The sequence below is a fragment of the Dysidea avara genome, chromosome 6, assembly GCF_963678975.1.
Source record: "Dysidea avara chromosome 6, odDysAvar1.4, whole genome shotgun sequence".
NCBI classification, from domain to species: domain Eukaryota; kingdom Metazoa; phylum Porifera; class Demospongiae; order Dictyoceratida; family Dysideidae; genus Dysidea; species Dysidea avara.
This window is the reverse complement of record NC_089277.1, coordinates 27,961,793-27,979,489: the sequence shown is the minus strand read 5'-3', so window position 1 is coordinate 27,979,489 and position 17,697 is coordinate 27,961,793. Positions and strand designations below refer to the sequence as shown.

At 37.3% G+C, this 17,697-nt stretch overlaps 1 protein-coding gene across 1 annotated transcript in view; it reads right to left on the bottom strand.

Annotated features, from left to right (window-relative positions):
- The window catches only part of LOC136257275 (DNA helicase MCM8-like), a 38,652-nt gene that overhangs the window by 16,304 nt on the left and 4,651 nt on the right, over positions 1–17,697 (bottom strand). The window contains exons 6-9 of the mRNA XM_066050372.1: positions 17,588–17,676; positions 17,360–17,445; positions 16,040–16,095; positions 15,346–15,446 (exon numbers count right to left, since the gene is read on the bottom strand). Coding sequence (XP_065906444.1) covers positions 15,346–15,446; positions 16,040–16,095; positions 17,360–17,445; positions 17,588–17,676 — 332 coding nt within the window. The remainder of the gene's footprint in view (positions 1–15,345; positions 15,447–16,039; positions 16,096–17,359; positions 17,446–17,587; positions 17,677–17,697) is intronic.

The window sequence follows — 17,697 nt, the reverse complement described above, 5'->3', positions numbered from 1 at the left end:
AAGAAAATCGCTCCAGCCATTTCCGAGATACGAGCGAACAAAATGTCGTTTTAATTTCTTCGTTTTCTTCTTGTTTATTTCGCATACTTCGCAAAATCTGCCATAAAACACGAATGCGTGCTCGGATTGGGCTGATATAGGGCTGAAATTTGGCACACGTAAAGGACTGATTAAGGCAGATTTCAGTACCAACTTTGGTAGGAATCCGATGAACATTCACGGAGTTATGACCAATTATTTGCGTAAAATTAGGTCGAAGGTCTATCACGTCTACAGGGTAAATCCCTTGGAGGAATCAGTTGAAAATTGATATGTAGATGGAGCAACCATCGTAGGAGTGCCTTTTGTGGTTTGAAAGGAATCAGGATAAAGACCATGGAGATACTGTATGACACAAAACCCAGCCTGTGTCAAAATTACGCGATCGATTTTTATGAATTATATTAGTTTTCGTGTCTACCAGGCAAACCGCTTAGAGCAAAGCTGAAAATCAGTACGTAGCTGGAATAATCATCATAGAAAGTCCTTGCAGTAGTACAGAAGAATCGGATTACAAACCACTGAGTTATGATTCGAAAGGCAACTACGTGTAGCAAATGCGAGATCGAGATACTCTAATAGAACAGTCACCCTAATAGAGCATTCAGCTGCATTTATAATTCACTAAATTATATTACATTGCAAGTTATTCTGTAGGGAATTCAGCTACAAACAAGTCACCCTGTAGTCAGATCAGCTAGAAGAAGATACCTAATTGAGAGTTCAGCTACAAAGAAACCATCATGTAGAGAGTTCAGTTGCAAACAAATCACTCTGTAGAGAATTCAGCTACAAACAGATTGCCCTGTAGAGAGATCAGCTAGAAGAAGTTACCTTGTAGAGAGTTCAGTTACAGAGAAACCATCATGTAGAGAGTTCGGTTGCAAACAAATCACCCAGTAGAAAGTTCCGCTATTAACATATCACCCTGTAGAGAGTTCAGTTAGAAACAAATCATCCTGTAGAGAGATCAGCTAGAAGAAGTCACCTTGTAGAGAGTTCAGCTACAAAGAAACCACCATGTAAGAGAGTTCAGCTGCAAACAAATCACCTGTAGAGAGATCAGCTAGAAACAAGTCACCCTGTAGAGAGTTCAGCTAGAAGAAGTTACATTGTAGAGAGTTCAGCTACAAAGAAACTACCATGTAGAGAGATCAGCTGCAAACAAATCGCCCTGTAGAGAATTCAGCTACAAACAAATCACCCTGTAGAAAGATCAGCTAGAAGAAGTTACCTTGTAGAGAGTTCAGCTACAAACAAATCACCCTGTAGAGAGTTCAGCTACAACAAGTCATCCGGTAGAGAGATCAGCTAGAAGGATCACCCTGTAGAGAGTTCAGCTACAAAAACAAATCACCCTTTAGAGAGATAAGCCAGACAAAGTAACCCTGCAGAGATAGAGTATCAGTAAGAAACAAATCACCTTGTAGAGAGTTCAGCTATAAACAAAATCACCCTGTAGAGAGTTCAGCTACATTTCAAGTCACCCAGTAGAGAGATCAGCTGCAAACATGTTATCTATAGGAAATAATTGACATGTAATAAATATTGTACAATTACTGATAAAATCTGAAATAGTTAAATTATTTAAAAACTGCTTCATCTTGTTCTTCCTGTGATAAAGAAAAAAATGATAAGTTAAAAGGCCCTAAAGCCGGCCTTTGGCTTTGGGGTATACAAATACAAAAAGAAGTGAAATCTAATCCAAAACAGCCAAGCTGTAAAAAAAGAGTGCAGCCCTCAAAAAGGCTATGGTGAAAAAAGATGTGAAATCCAAGGTGGCGGCCAAGAAATGGCTATGATGGTAGGTTAATGGTAAAAATTTTAATAACAAGTCAGGTGAATTTTGTGCCAAGACCAAGCGGCTCCAAATTCACATGAATTGTTGTTATTAAAATTTTTACCATTAGCCTACCATCACAGCCATTTCTTGGCCGCCACCTTGGATTTCACATCTTTTTTCACCATAGCCTTTCTGAGGGCCGCACTCTTTTTTTACAGCTTGGCTGTTTTGGATTAGATATTACTTGCTACTCCTAAGCAATGTAATACACTACAGTTACATACAGGGTAGTACATTAAAAACAATGACTAATTACTGAGGGTAGTAACTAGTAATATTATGTATCACTATTTATCATAAGCTATAAGTAGCCCAACCTGCTAAATACAAGCTCTGGACGTACAACTATATACAAGTGACACGCATCTCTCTTGTACTGCAGTTCAGTTACAAATTTGTTGCAGTATCTTAGTCTCAAGGCATTCCTCATACAGTATTGTTCTTTGTTCACATTTGGTGTAAAATGTAGCTAATCACATTGCTGGATACAATGTGCATTGATGTGTCAGAAGTTACTGTGAAATGCATTGTATTACTAAAGTGATATCATTACATAACCTTGTACACACACACACACACACACACACACACACACACACACACACACACACACACACACACACACACACACACACACACACACATACACACACGCACGCACACGCACACACACACATACACACACGCACGCACACGCACAATACTTTGACAATTATGCATACATATATTACATGAATGTTTATTTATGCATAACAACAAGAGACTTGATATGGGTGGAAAATGGGTTGCAACTGTCAATAAATTCAAATTGGCACCTGGTGCTGTGATGTGTGTTACTGCTGAACATGCACATTATGTAGATGTATTAATCGAGAATGGCTCCAATTACACCATTCCTCAATTTCAGGAGAATCAGAGTAGGACAGGCAGTAATGCAACAGTCAAACACTCTAATATAACAACCAGTTTTTTAGCAATGGAATGGATATACTTGTCCAATGTAATGCTTTATGGACGTTTCATTACATTTGTCCTTGTGCCAGTTATAACCTTTCATTTTCAACTCTTCTCTTCTTTTTTTGCAGTTTTTTTATTTTTACTCTTTTATTTCCAGGGCTTCAGGTTCTTTCTTTTGCTGTTTCAGTACTCGCTGCTTTCTCAAGTAGAAAATGGCACTTAACTGCATATCAGTGCTCCAAGTTGTAAGAGTGCGTATGCTTAGATTCATAGGTACAGTGTACGTACATATTGTAGTGAGACATCATTAATCATTTTTGAGTGTTTATATTGTTATCCTGAGAGATGAAGTATAGTTTTAGAACTGTTGTAGGTGTTACAGTAGCTTAGCTATACTTTACCAATGGGTCACTAATACTACCCCACAACAAATGGCATGATGAAGTAATTATACAAATAAGGAAAACTATCTACTTTAGTACACATACAGTACATATACCACTTTAGCGTGGGCATTCAAAGGCACTGCTTGGGGTTTAACTTGTATATATTGTCCAGGCAATATCATGGGAATGTAATTTGTTCATGGCTTTGATACCTAACCAGTTCAAAGATACGATACACTTTGACTCGTTATACTGAGCAACACAGAGTGTTTACTTATGGGTTTGGGTTTACATGTTACGTAGGCTAGACTCAGTGTAGTTGCTAAGTTTCGACTAGTAGAGAGTTGCTAAGCATGACTGATTACTAAAATAATTGCTTCAGCAGTGCATGGATGCATATTTCTACCCACCATATGTCAGCCATTGAGCAAGACCACAGAACAACACAAAGAGGAAACTAGATTTAAATAGGTGAGTAACTTAATAGTTCTTAGTGATGCCATGATACAGAATTTTTTATACCACAATATACAGTGTAATGTAATAAATATCACCAAGAGTTAATTATAAGAGAGGAGAGTGTCTAACGCCAGAGAGTGTCTAACGCCGTACAGTCCTGTAATACTGTTTCAACATGTAAAATCATTGCGAAAAGATTACAGCAGCCTAGGAACACTGCATAAGGATGGAAATAATTATATTGATAACCAGACAAAATCTGAGGTATTAAATGAACAGTTTTCTACAGTGTTTACAAGGATGACAGCTCTGAACTGCCATACATGGAAGATAGCCCATATCAAGATATCCCGTCTATAAACTTTGATATATCTGGAATTGCTAAGGTACTCAGCGATCTTGATCCCACCAAGTCCTCAGGTCCTGACCGAATCCCCACCAAGTTACTGAAAACTCCAGCAATTGAGGTATCTCCTTGTCTTAAGCTACTTTTTTCTGCTTCGCTAAGCCAAAGCTCAGTGCCATCAGATTGGAAGAAAGCATTAATATGTCCATTATTTTAAAAAGGCGACAGAAAAGACCCATCAAACTATCGGCCAGTGTCGATTACAAGTGTGTGTAGTAAGGTTATGGAACACATAATTTAAAGTAACATCATGTCACACATGGAGTCAAGTAATATCTTATCAGACATGCAATTTGGATTTCGACAACGCAGTTCTGCTGAGCTACAGTTACTACAAACAATTCATGATCTCTCATACAATTTAAATAGAAGGAGCCAAACAGATTTAATCTTGCCAGATTTTAGTAAGGCTTTTGATACAGTCCCCCATCATCATTTATTGTTAAAGTTGAATCATTATGGCATAAGAGGTGACGTACTAAACTGGATCTCATCTTTTCTGAATGGACGAACACAGAGTGTTGTGTGTGAGGGTGTACCTCCACCCCTTGTAATGTCTTAAGTGGCGTCCCACAAGGTTCCGTATCGGGGCCTTTATTATTTGTGATATATATATATAAATGACATTGTACAAGATTTAACATTTACTTGTCGTTTATACGCTGATGACTGTGTACTATATATGAAGATTTATCCTTTGGCAGATGCCAGAGCCTTACAAGATTACCTACAACTACTTGAACTATGGGAAGAAAAGTGGAAGATGTCTTTTAATGTCGATAAATGTATGGTTGTTTCAGTAACTCTTAAAAGAACCCCCCTGTTCATGCTAACTATACTTTACATGGAAAGAACTTACTTTGTTGAGTGCACTAAATATCTAGGGGTGTCAATTGATTCTAAACTGTGCCTTAACCAACACGTTGATAATGTATGCAAAAAAGCAAACTCAGTGTTAGGATTTGTATGAAGGAACTTTAAAAACTGTTCACGCAAAATTAAAGAAGATTTGTATTTTACTTATGTTAAGCCTGTATTAGAATATGCTGCTGCAGCTTGGGCTCCTCACAGCAGGCGCCCTATAAATAAACTGGAGTCTATACAAATACATGCAGCTCGTTTCGTGATGAACAACTATTTCCAAACTAGTAGTGTATCCAATAAGTTGTTACATCTTAAGGTTACGGAATAGTTTAAAATGCGTGGGCGGAACAAATTACAAAACCTGCTTTAAACCAAGCAGGGATAAATAATTTCAACAACTGTGTTGTGTTAGCAATACAACTAATTGTGCTTGTTAAAAACCAGACTAACAGATTACTGAATTCTTATAATTTCAACACAAGTGGCTAAACAACTAAAATATCTAGGTCCTGTGGAAGCGATTTTTTAAGTTACTGGTAGTATAGACGTTTTATTGAACTTTTAGTAGTTTTTCAGGTGAAACAAGCTCTTTGAAGGCTTGTATCCGAGTCACTTGGGAGAAACACACCAAAAACGCTTCCACAGGACCTAACAAATTTAATATACAGTATCACTATGCCCCAGAAAAGCCAATAGAGCCTACAGCTTTTGCTGTATTTGGCGGCGAAAAACATGGTAGTGACAGCTGGAACTGAGCGATGTACGGGCTGGCTTACTTGTGTTACTACAACAATTGTAGTGCTCCACCTTCCTCAAACTACACTGTAGCTACATAAAAACATTAAATATGAAGGGCTTCATCTTCATTTAAAACTTTTCACGCTAGACTGGTTTTATGGGCTTCTCAAAAAGTATCGATAGGCATTCAAAATTTTGAATGATTGCCCGTGACTATACCGTAACCTTAATAGAAGCTTACTTTAAATTCCTAAGATTACAGATGTTACATAAAATTATTTACAATCATGTTGACATCACACTACCTACGTAGTTACGTAACATATAAGATCAAGATATACCCAGAGCAGAGATTTTAAATTCATTGAGATAAGTTCAACTGTGGACGCTTATAAGTACAGTTTCTTCCCCAGTATGATTCGATTGTGGAACACTCTACCTGAAGATATTATAATTTGTAAAAATGTAGACAGTATGTAGTTTTTTTAAATTGCCTTTCTATTGTAACATTGTAACATTTTTTAATTGCCGTTCTATTGTTCTTGAGTCATAACATATAATATAATAATATGCGCAGAATTGCGCAGAAGTTAAAATAATATAATATAATATATTATTTTAACTTCTGCGCAATTCTAATATAATATAATATAATATAATATAATAATATGCGATGATTGCGCAGAAGTTAAAAGGCTCCTTTTCTGTGTAATGTATAGGCTTCTAGTATTCGTTCATTTCCTTACCGCAATTAGTTTAGTGCACCGTGATGAATCCTCGAGAATATTTGAAGACTGAACCAGACTAAGCTCAGGGAATCAATGTTCCTTCAATAAAGAATGCTCAAAGGTACGTCAACATGGCGACAAAGTGAAAATTCCAAGCAATGCTCTACCTTCTGTTCAGTGTTATTGGTTTCTCAGATGCGCTCCCCCTAGAGTTATCTTCAAGGTTAACAGCCACACTTCTTTACATAACAGAACACTGCTCTTTGTGGCGAACTTGAACATCAAGTTGAAAGCACGCCCTCATGTCTGGGATGGCCTTTGTGGTAAAAAGTGAAAATATACTAGCTAGTCTGTACGTTATGTAGAAAGGAAGCTGTTTAATTTCTGCGCAATCATTTATTACAGGACTATGCGGCGTTAGACACTCTCCTCTCCTATTATTAACTCTTGATATCACAATAATCATACTATATATTTATACCCATCATTGCATTACCAATGCATTACATGGTTTTAAACAGGTACAAATAAAAGCTAGAGACAATAATTGATATTTTATAGTGAATCAGTAATAACAACCAACAACAAACTTGAGGTAAAGTTTTTTACAGCATGTGATACAACTTTTGGAGTAATTTTTTTCATTTACACCTCATAAATTCCATAGTATCACGATATGTGACCATCTCAGCGAAAACCCATCTAGTTTGCACAACTTCCGAATTTCTTTTCATTTTCTCAGGATTGTCTGCATAGCCTAAGGAATGGTTCACTAAAATTTCAGTCGACTATGGTGAGCAGTTTTGGAATTACAGCGCTACAAAGCAGGAAAAACAAGGAAATTGATTTGTACGGTGACTATACTAAAAATAAACTACAGGCACTTACATAAGCAGCCATAACTTCCGATGGATTAGTCTACAAAGTTGGGATTTGGCTTACAGTATTCACCATGGATTGGCAGATCAACCAAGGTATAGTTTTAGCCCTGCAGTCACTTGCACACAGGCATATGAAGGCGGTTTTATTGAAGAAATGGCGACAATTTTGTTGACATCTACAGCATCGTAAAAAAACGCATGTGACATGCAAACCATTGGGGCTACAGAAACAAAACAAAGATTTTTGAACTCCCCATGAGTAGGCAAATAAGATGGGATATATGGGTTTAATCGATTTAACACTTCCTTCCTGAGTAATGGATCGATTAAAACTTGCATAAATTTTTCTTTGTACCACGTGTAGTTTCACCATTTTTTTTAAAATTTCGTTTTTCTCAATACGCATACTTGTGCGAACTAGACGGGTTTTTGCTGAGACGGTCACATATAAGCATTGCACTATTGTAATGTATCACAACAATTTATATCACGATGTATCATGTATCATGATTAATGTGGCATCACTAATAGTCCTACTGTAACTAATTAGCTTAATTATTATGTTACCTACTATCCCAATAGCAGCCTCAATTTAGTACAAAATGTTAGCACTAAAAAGTAGGGGTGTATCGATATAAGAAAACTAAACCGATCCAATATTGATCCAATATGAGATAAATGATTTTAACTAGTTGTGGTTTCTATGACCAACAACCAACCAATACTATTATATGAATACATATGAGGCTCATGTGGAGGAATGGGTGTGCCAGGGTGGAATGGCTGAATTGTCTTGTATTGTTATTGTGTAGCTAACCATATTCCTGGTGTAGGGCACACGTGAGATGCTCACGTAGTGATCCGGGAGACAATTCAGCCACTACAAATCTTCATTACAAACTCATGTGGTAAACAACCCACCTAAGCTGCCATTAATGATGCCAGCATTTAATTACCCACATGAGTAGACACAATGTGGAACCTGGCAACACCCATACAAGCAAACCATTGCATTTAAAAAGTCACATACCCATAGATGTGATAGTATATACACAGCCAACAAACAAGTCTGTCACATTGGAATAAAAAGCTATGGTGGATGCTCAATCTACCAATTAAGTGAGTGCCTTCACATACTGCCATAACTTATAGTACACTTCTATTTGATGGTACTGCTTGGGCTGCTTAAACCTTACTATGGCAGCTTATATTCACATGACTAGCATTACAATGAATTTTCTACCCAATATGATATATTCATAAGGAAGCCATGTTATGGAGCCAGAGACATACATGTATGCTACTGTCATTGCCATTTTAATCTGAAGTGGAAACTGATATAATTATTGCTGTAATATTCCTGCATGGACGTCTGCTTGAGGCACACTGCACTGCATCAGTTGAGCACGGGATAAGGTTGAGTCTTCCTTTGACATTGCATACGCGTGGTAACTCAAAACCACTGAAAGCCATTTGCCATGCATTTCCGACATTGTCCAGGGGCATTGAACTGAGCCATTTATCCAATGAGTGCCTTACCAGACTTGGCTTTGGCTCAAGGGAGTGGGAAACCATTTGGCGTGTTTCATCTCAGGTTGAACCTGGGGACTGTGGATAGAGCCAGGGATCCAAGGAGGTGAAAATATGATGATATAAACTAGAGAACAATGTATGACGATGTTGTAATAAGTGTCACATTTGTCACAGTAATGTAGAAAAATGCTTCATACTAGTGGATATTTACAGAGACGATAACTACTAAGGCTATGATTATTACACTGACTAACAATGACTAAATGAACAACTAACTTGAGGTACAAGACCACTTACAACACACTATCCTTTACTATAAAAGCAGGGGGGAAAATCAGCAAAGGTTTAAAATAATGTTATACTTGTGTCCACAATTAAAAATCCAAATAATAGCATTGTACTATTACGTATGTCCGATATCCAAAATTTATCACATCACCTTATTATTATTACAGGTATTATAGCATTAATAGTGTATACAAGAAATATGAGCTGTCAGTATTCCACTCCAGTACCATTATGTGCCAGGAGCTAGGGCAATAATTGTGAAGGTATTTATTGAGAAAATTTTTCATTTCTCTTCAGCGAACACTGGCTTGGAAGAGTAAAAATCACTTGTAGTATAATTGATCCAGACATGTTACAGTATCTTTCAGTGGAGCTTAAGTTCAAGAATAGTTTAATAAAATTATGATATAGTGACAAGCTGTAATTGCTTTCATTATAACAATGAACATAGGGTCTTTAAGTGCATGACAATGTTGGGATCACATGTGCAACTTCTATAATCCATACTAAAACTTCCAAAGCTTTATCACGTAAATAGAATCATAGTGAAATTGCCTCGTAAAATATCCATTTACTGAAGCTCTTGATGTATTTCATGAGTCTGTTGGGATGACATTATTGTTGAATCCTGTTGCCATCAATCAGTATGTGATCAAAATCCAATAGCATTGTCTCTGTAAATCATACTAAGAAGGTGTGAGATAAGTGAATTGATTGCTGGGAAGCACCTACATACGTATAAACCCAAAACAACTATACATTAGAGAGAGTGGACAACCAAATGATGATCACATTCCTAAAAGGGTGGAACATAAGGCCCCTTTCTCCTTCTAAGGACTGCATGATAGTGATTAGATTATGAAGATAGAACACAGCTACAGGATAACAACCCAGTATCACCACACATAAGGTGTATAATGTAAATAAAATATATTGCTAACATGATGAAGAGTATCTTTATACTTAATGGCTTGTCGGTGATTGAAGACACATACATGAGTACCACTATGAGATAAGTACAGGATGGAGCCAACAAAATTTCTGTGTAGAGAACAACATTTGCAGAAAAAAAATGATATGATGGATTGTTGCAACTGAGTGACAGTCATCAACTGGACTAGAAACTTTGCTTTCCTTTCCCGTAAACATGCCAGTAGATCTGTTATTAAGATGAAAGATACTCCTATCACTGTTACTACCACACAGCATCTTATATAGTTGGCAAGCATACATATGCCAGCCTGTTGAGCAACACATTGCAAGCATGCCAAAAATGTATAATAGCAAGCACACATGATCCACTTAAACAACACCTAATAGCAAGCATGCCAGTTGAGTAATTCATAATGGTAAACAAGCTGAGTAACACATACTGGCAAACATGCCAGTCACCCTCTTGAGTAAAACATGCTGGCCAGGGTGCCAGCAGTCCCTCATGCAGACTCCCTCTTGTGTAACACATAAAGGCAAGTGTACCAGTCTCTTATAAGTATATACGTAACACATAATGGCAAGCGTGCCAGTCCTTGTGGAACACATAATGGCAAATGTACCAGTCTCACACATAATGGTAAGCATTCCAGCCCCTCTTGTGAAACACATAATGGCAAGTGTGCCAGTCCTTCTTGTGTAACATATAATGGCAAGCGCGCCAGTCCCTCTTGTATAACACATAATGGCAAGTGTACTAGTCCTTGTGGAACACATAATGGCAAATGTACCAGCCTCTTATAAGTACGTAGCATATAACGGCAAGCATGCCAGTCCTTGTGTAACACATAATGGCAAATGTGCCAGTCTATTAAATAAGTAACACATAATGGCAAGCGTGCCAGCCCCACATAATGGCAAGCGTGCCAGTCCTTCTTGTGTAACACATAATGGCAAGCATGCCAGTCCCTCAGTAACACATAATTGCAAGTATACCGGCCTCTTATAAGTAACACATAATGGCAAGCGTGCCAGCCCCTCTTGTGTAACACGTTACGGCAAGTGTACCAGCCATTCTTGTGTAACACATAATGGTAAGTTACCAGTCTCTTATAAGTAACATATAATGGCAAGCATGCCAGCCCCTCTTGTGTAACACGTTACGGCAAGTGTACCAGCCATTCTTGTGTAACATATAATGGCAAGCATGCCAGCCCCTCTTGAGCAACATATATGTTCCAGTCCCACTTGAGTCATAACAGCAAATGTCATAATGGCAGGTGTGCCAGTCTCTCTTGAATAACAAAATGGCCAGTCCCACTTGAGTAATACATAACGGAAAGTTTGCCAGTTAATGAGCTATCGTAGTTGAAGATGATGAGCTATCATATATACCAAAACCACAATGTGTAAGAGCACAACATGATATAACATGGGTTGTGTTATAGATACAGTGGACCTTCAATTATCCAGCCAGCAATTATCCGAATTTTTTCTGTCCAGACTGTGGAGGTGACTGTTCTATTGGAATAATTTGTCTAGTCAGTGGAGACATCTCTGTTACTTTTAGTACTATGATTTGAGTAGAGGTTTGAGCTTCAAAGGCTGGGCCCTAACACTGCTGAACACACAGTACAGGAACACCATAAGAAGTTGTGTAGGAGATGGCAAAACTGTGCCACACTCTTGGACAATACACAATGGCAAGCATGTCAGTCCATTTTATGTAACATCCAGTAACCAATGCATAATGGCATGTGTGCCTGAGGCAGCCTGATCCTTTGAGTAACATATATTAATGGCAAGCATGCCAGTCCCGCAAGCGTGCCAAGTCCCATTTGAGTAACACCTAACACTTGAATAATAGATAGTACACAATATACCAGTAATTCTGAGAACAGCTAGTGCGCTGACCCTCTTAAAAAATGCAATACCTTGTTAGAAAGAAGAGAACAGCCATACAATAGTCGCACCTCCAATGGACAGTGGTACACAAAGTTCTTTTCTCATTCCTTCTTCCTCAAGCTCTTCAATCAAGTGGAGCTTCAGAAACAGTAATATGAGTAAGCTGCAGTTGGTAGCATGATAAATTTATCCTTTCCTGATTGGTCTTGCATAGCAACTGAAGTCTAGATTGCTGGAAAAGCAGAGTATTAAGCTGTAGCTATGAACATCCCATTCTAGTTGTAATTGAACGTTGGCTTTCCACCACAGAGTGCTCTTGTTTGAATCTTCTCCCAAATTAAATGGCAAATATCCGTTGGTTTTCCACTGTAATATCAGGAAAGTATAGTTTCCATGTTTCTGAGTTATTCCAAAGGTTGTCACAGTCAATGTGAAGTAGCTAGCCCCATGGCTAGCCCCTCGAGGTGCCATCCAAATTTCTGCATTGGACCCACCCGGCCAGTAGGCAAGCGTGCACCCACGCCAAACTCTAACAAATATACACCATATTAACTACCTGCCTAGGCGTCCGTGGGCTTGTGAGTTAGTTACGTGAGTAACAAACGCAAGGTAGTTACGTGAGTACTGTAGCGTACTGAAACAAACGCAAGTTTGGTCCGCGTTTGAGCTCTCCCGGCACTGTTTCTAGTGTAAACGTCTCCACCCAAGTCCAGGAGTCATTCTGCTGGCAAATAAAAGTAGGAAGGTCCTAAAACATTCATAATTCCTGACTGAAAAGCAGCTTCCCAGCTCACTACGGCTTGTTTGTTGAACGTCGCTAAGTAACCAGTTGGCGGGCGCCTCAATCTTATTCAAAATTCCCGCCCACACTATGTTGGTGCACGTGACTGCACTGTGTACTGTTGTTCATATTTCCAGATCAACAGTGTTAGCTATATGAATGTAAAAATAACCTTCTAGTTAACACTGTTTAACCTGCGGTTAAACTTGTATTAAAACCGATATGATACCGATCCGATATACCAATATAACAAAGTGTAACACATTAAGACTGGAGTTACCAATAGGGCTAAAACGAATATTCTAAATGAAAGAGAACGAATGTTTTTAGTAAAGAACAAATAATCGAATATTCTATATTTGGTGTAATACTGAAATACAGTGTATATGTGTTATTTCTTATTGAATTGTAAAAATTTGATATCTTAAAACCTCAGTAGGTGGCTTTTGAAATGAAGTAGAAGTGTCTGATGATGTAGCTACTAGTTAGAGGTGTACTGATAAGGATTTTCAGTTGTATCGATATCCAATTAATCCGTACCTAAAAGAGTTGATACTGATTATATTCTGTAAAGTGTGATCAAATAGAATTACAGGTGTAGCTACTGCATGATGTATATTATAATGATTTGTAGCATTGAGAAAGCAGAAGTAATGTAACTTAAAATTTGCTATATTGCACAACTGCCTGTTGTGGTTTGGCCTCTATTACACAACCCAGACAATTAGGTACCACTCATAATTATTTTAATACATGCTCCCTTGTCTAGATTATTCCGTGTTTTGGTTAGTTACCAAGATGGATGTTATACACAGATAATCGGTTTAGTTTTCCTATGGTACAGTTTTTTGTTCTTAAAGTGTAACAGCTATACCACAGGGGTAAGAATATTTTAACACTAATAGTAGTAGTCTACTTACATGTGCAGTCGTATGGCTTCTCGTAACGTAGCATTTTATGGAATAGTAGCTGTAGATAGGCTTTCTATTTGTTTGTAGTGAACAAAAAGATTTCATAGCTGTTACCAAGAGTTCAAAGATTCCTCATCACTATTGTCCGCCATCTTTACTGTAATTTCGATGTTTCGAATTACAATAATTGTTTCGAACGAATTCGAACCGAATACAAATTCGAATATTCGGTATATTCGTTTTAGCCCTAGTTACCAACAAATGGGATGTTCAACTTTATTTTACCTACTGAAGACTGACTTATAATCTCAGGGTGGTGTGGCCTCTACTAACAACTGAGACAATAAGGTACCCACAATTGGCCACAAATATTTTAATACATGCTCCTACCAAGTATAGTCCAGATTATTCGGTTGTTAGCAGTGATATTACTTCTACTGATATTATAAAATTTTCTATATCGGCCACCGATACAATATGTATTGGTATATTGGTATAACTCTACTAAAAACTGGATCTCACAATCACAATTTATCTGGCACTTTGTGTAAAGCATATTGACGAATGAACAACATTCTAATGACTAATAGCCAACACTATTAAAATCATCAGATACTGATGTATAAGAAACAGGGTAAGTGCTCTGTAGTTCTTTCACCTATCAGGTGAGTGTGCCTGTGATATATGTCACTTATACCACAACTGCGTCGAGTTTTGCTGACCATAGCCCTCGGGCTGGCAGCCCTCAGACTATGGATGCATATACTGTATCAGCAAAATCCCTCGCAGTCATGGTATAACTATTACACATAAATATTCACACAAAGAGAATTATCTATTCGTGTATACATTATTTCATCATGCTGTTTGTTCTGGTACACTGTGATATTGTGCATACAATACATGCAGTACATATACAGTATGTACAGTATCCCTATTCTAATTTGATGCAGACATGAATAAAACGCAGAACAAACTGGGAATGGGAAAACGGACTGACAAACGGATTGCCTGAAAATGTTCATTTGCCATAAAAACTCAGTGTATAGTTGCTAGAAAGAATATTAAACACAAAAATGGCCTGAAACAAATTTCTTCTGAACATGATCTCGAAGTATGCTCAAGCTGCATTAAGTCTGTGAAAGTGAAGTTGTCTCTGTTAGTGCTGTAAACAAGTTAAAATAAACAGAATAACATGGACTGTATTAATTTTGTAGTAGCCAGTGCCTTGCCAGCTGGTTAAACACAACGTGGTCTCGCCACAAAGCCTAACTACCTTCACCTGTCACCTACAAAAACAGAAGAGCAGGGACCGAATTGTTTAAATAGATTTCAGCAATCAACTAGAACACAAAATCCATAACAACAGTGTCTTTATACACAGCCTTGAAGCTTGTGTCTTGTTACTTGTCTTGCTTACATGCAAAATGGAGAGTGCGCCTTTAATTTAATCACAAAATTACTAGTATTTAATACTATGTTTAAGCACAGGGCTTACGACATTTTGTTCAGAAGTTTGTTTCAGGCAGTTATTGCATTTTATATTCTTTCCAGCAACTATACAGTGAGTCTTTATGGCAAATAAAAGTCTTCAGGCAGGTTCTTCCTAGTCCCTTTGCAAGTCCGTTTTCCACTCCATTCCATGTTTGTCCAATTTGATGCAGGGATAAAACTACACACATTCATACATACGTACCTGAGTGTTAGAGCAGGTGGCACATTTAAATGCCATTCTGGTGACAAGTGGCTTAACATTACTGGTCCTCACTACTGTACCACACACTGCTATACACTTGCCTGTATATGATAGAAACAGTTAAGCATTTATTCAATTCATTATTATCATTATCTACTGTAGTACATGTGTTTGAAGATTACAAGACAGATGGAGGAAAGGAAGAATAGCATTATAAATGAACTTAGGTAGTCTAATGAACTATTTACTGAAGCATACTTATTCAAATAAAAAGTTCTGCTCAACTACTCTAATAGAACATACACTTATAGAAAGTACACCAATCAACAAAATATTCTAATAAAACAGTCACTTTTAGCATTTAGGCAAACAAGGGTCCAATCTATTGAGGTCCTACTATCTAAATTAATTATGTACATGGCTTGTAAGTAATGCAGTTTTGAAGTGAAGATAGCAATGAAAATAGTTAAATAAGGTTAATATGCTATTCACTCCAATAGAACATACAATACACTTATGCATTATAATAAAACCACAAGAGCAAATAAAACAGTTACTGTATACTGTGTTCAAGGTTTGTATAACAATCAAACTATCATTCATGTACATGGTTGGGTTACACATACTTCCCCTTCTACAAATATCCCTAGTAACACACATGTACATACGTACAACATAAGATGATGTTACTAACCAAATTGTGAAGCCTTCAACACTTTCAGTGGAAGAACTGGTTGATAATTAGTTAACCTATGTACGTACACAGTAGCATCAACACATGATTCTTTAAGTACTGGATTACTGGTACACATACAATGTACATACTATGCATACAATACTTGATTCATTATTCTTAACACAAATCCAGTAGTGTTAACTCATAGATAATATAGTACAAGTAGAGATTTGCAACAGTGACATCATTTCTGTAGTAACTAATAGTTCTTTGAACGGGTAATCCTTGTTACGGGTTTGACTTGGTCTTGGTTACTGGTTTAGAATCAGCCTCGCTTCACAAAATAGAACATTCATACAAATCTTCAGTCATTGGGGACATTGTTGATGCATAAAAATTCTCATACCTTGTCACAATCCTTAGTAACAGTGCCGCAAAAATTATTGGTGCCACGCCTAAGCATCCATAGCAAAGAATTTCCAAGACAAACTGGCTGCAAACTGCAGTGATTTGATAACACTCACTTAATATAATAGTGAATAGAAAACTGTCAGGGTAAATTCAAGAAGAAACAAAATATAGTTGGTGAGATAGCCACTCAAAGTCCCTACCTGTAACGAGGATTGTCCAGAGTGACGTCACTGTTGTGAATCCCTACTTGTACTATATTATCTATGGTTAGCTCCTTAATTGTCACAACATTAATTAGTACAATATACATGTACCAGTTTAACTATAGATTGCTTGTGGACGTTGAAAAAATGCATATACAAAATGATATGAACAATTACTCTAATAGAATGTACGGTAGATGACAAAACACTCTAATTGAATAGTCACTGAATGGCCCTACACATGTGCATGTGTAGAATACACAGTATATCAGAAATCTTATGAGCATGTTCTGCAAACACACTGCATGGTGTTAACGCAACATGTAGGTAAAGATGCTGTATCTCCTGCAAGTGTACACATATGAGATAGCGTGTAAGGAAACTGAGTGGCAACACAACAAGCCATTGCCACATGTGATCTATACGTGTACAGTAACTCTGCTAAAAGCATAAATACAAATACGTACATACCATAATACATACATTTGATTTTGATATTTAACCCAGTCATACAGGTTACTTTCAGGGGAATGTTGCATACAGACAAGCCTGCGAGCACATACTGGCACTTTAGGATACAGGCTAAAAGAATCATTGTAGATCATGTGAAACTATATTTGTTCACTACCACTGTACAATATATAATATGCTCAGTGTACATTTGTACCATACATACGTTATGTTACGTTAAAAAATAGCAGCCTGCAGTTGGTTCCTTCCTTACCTTATATAAAGTCTTGAGACATCAAATGGTAATGGAGCAGATTGAGATGATAATGTCGATACAACATCTTCATTCTCAGCCAATACCTTCAAGAGAAAGACATTGCATATCTAAGCAAGAAACAAATGTTCAAGGTATAATATAGCTATACAACCTGTTATGGAGGCTATACAAATGTACGTGTGAGCTAGATAGTACACGATACATTACAAAAACTAAATAACTTACAGTATGTAAAGATAGTGCAGCACAATTTAGTATCAGTTCTGGTTGCTCCTGTATTCTTGTGGCAACATCAGGTAAATTCTCCAGGAGTACTACACAAGCACGTGTTAACT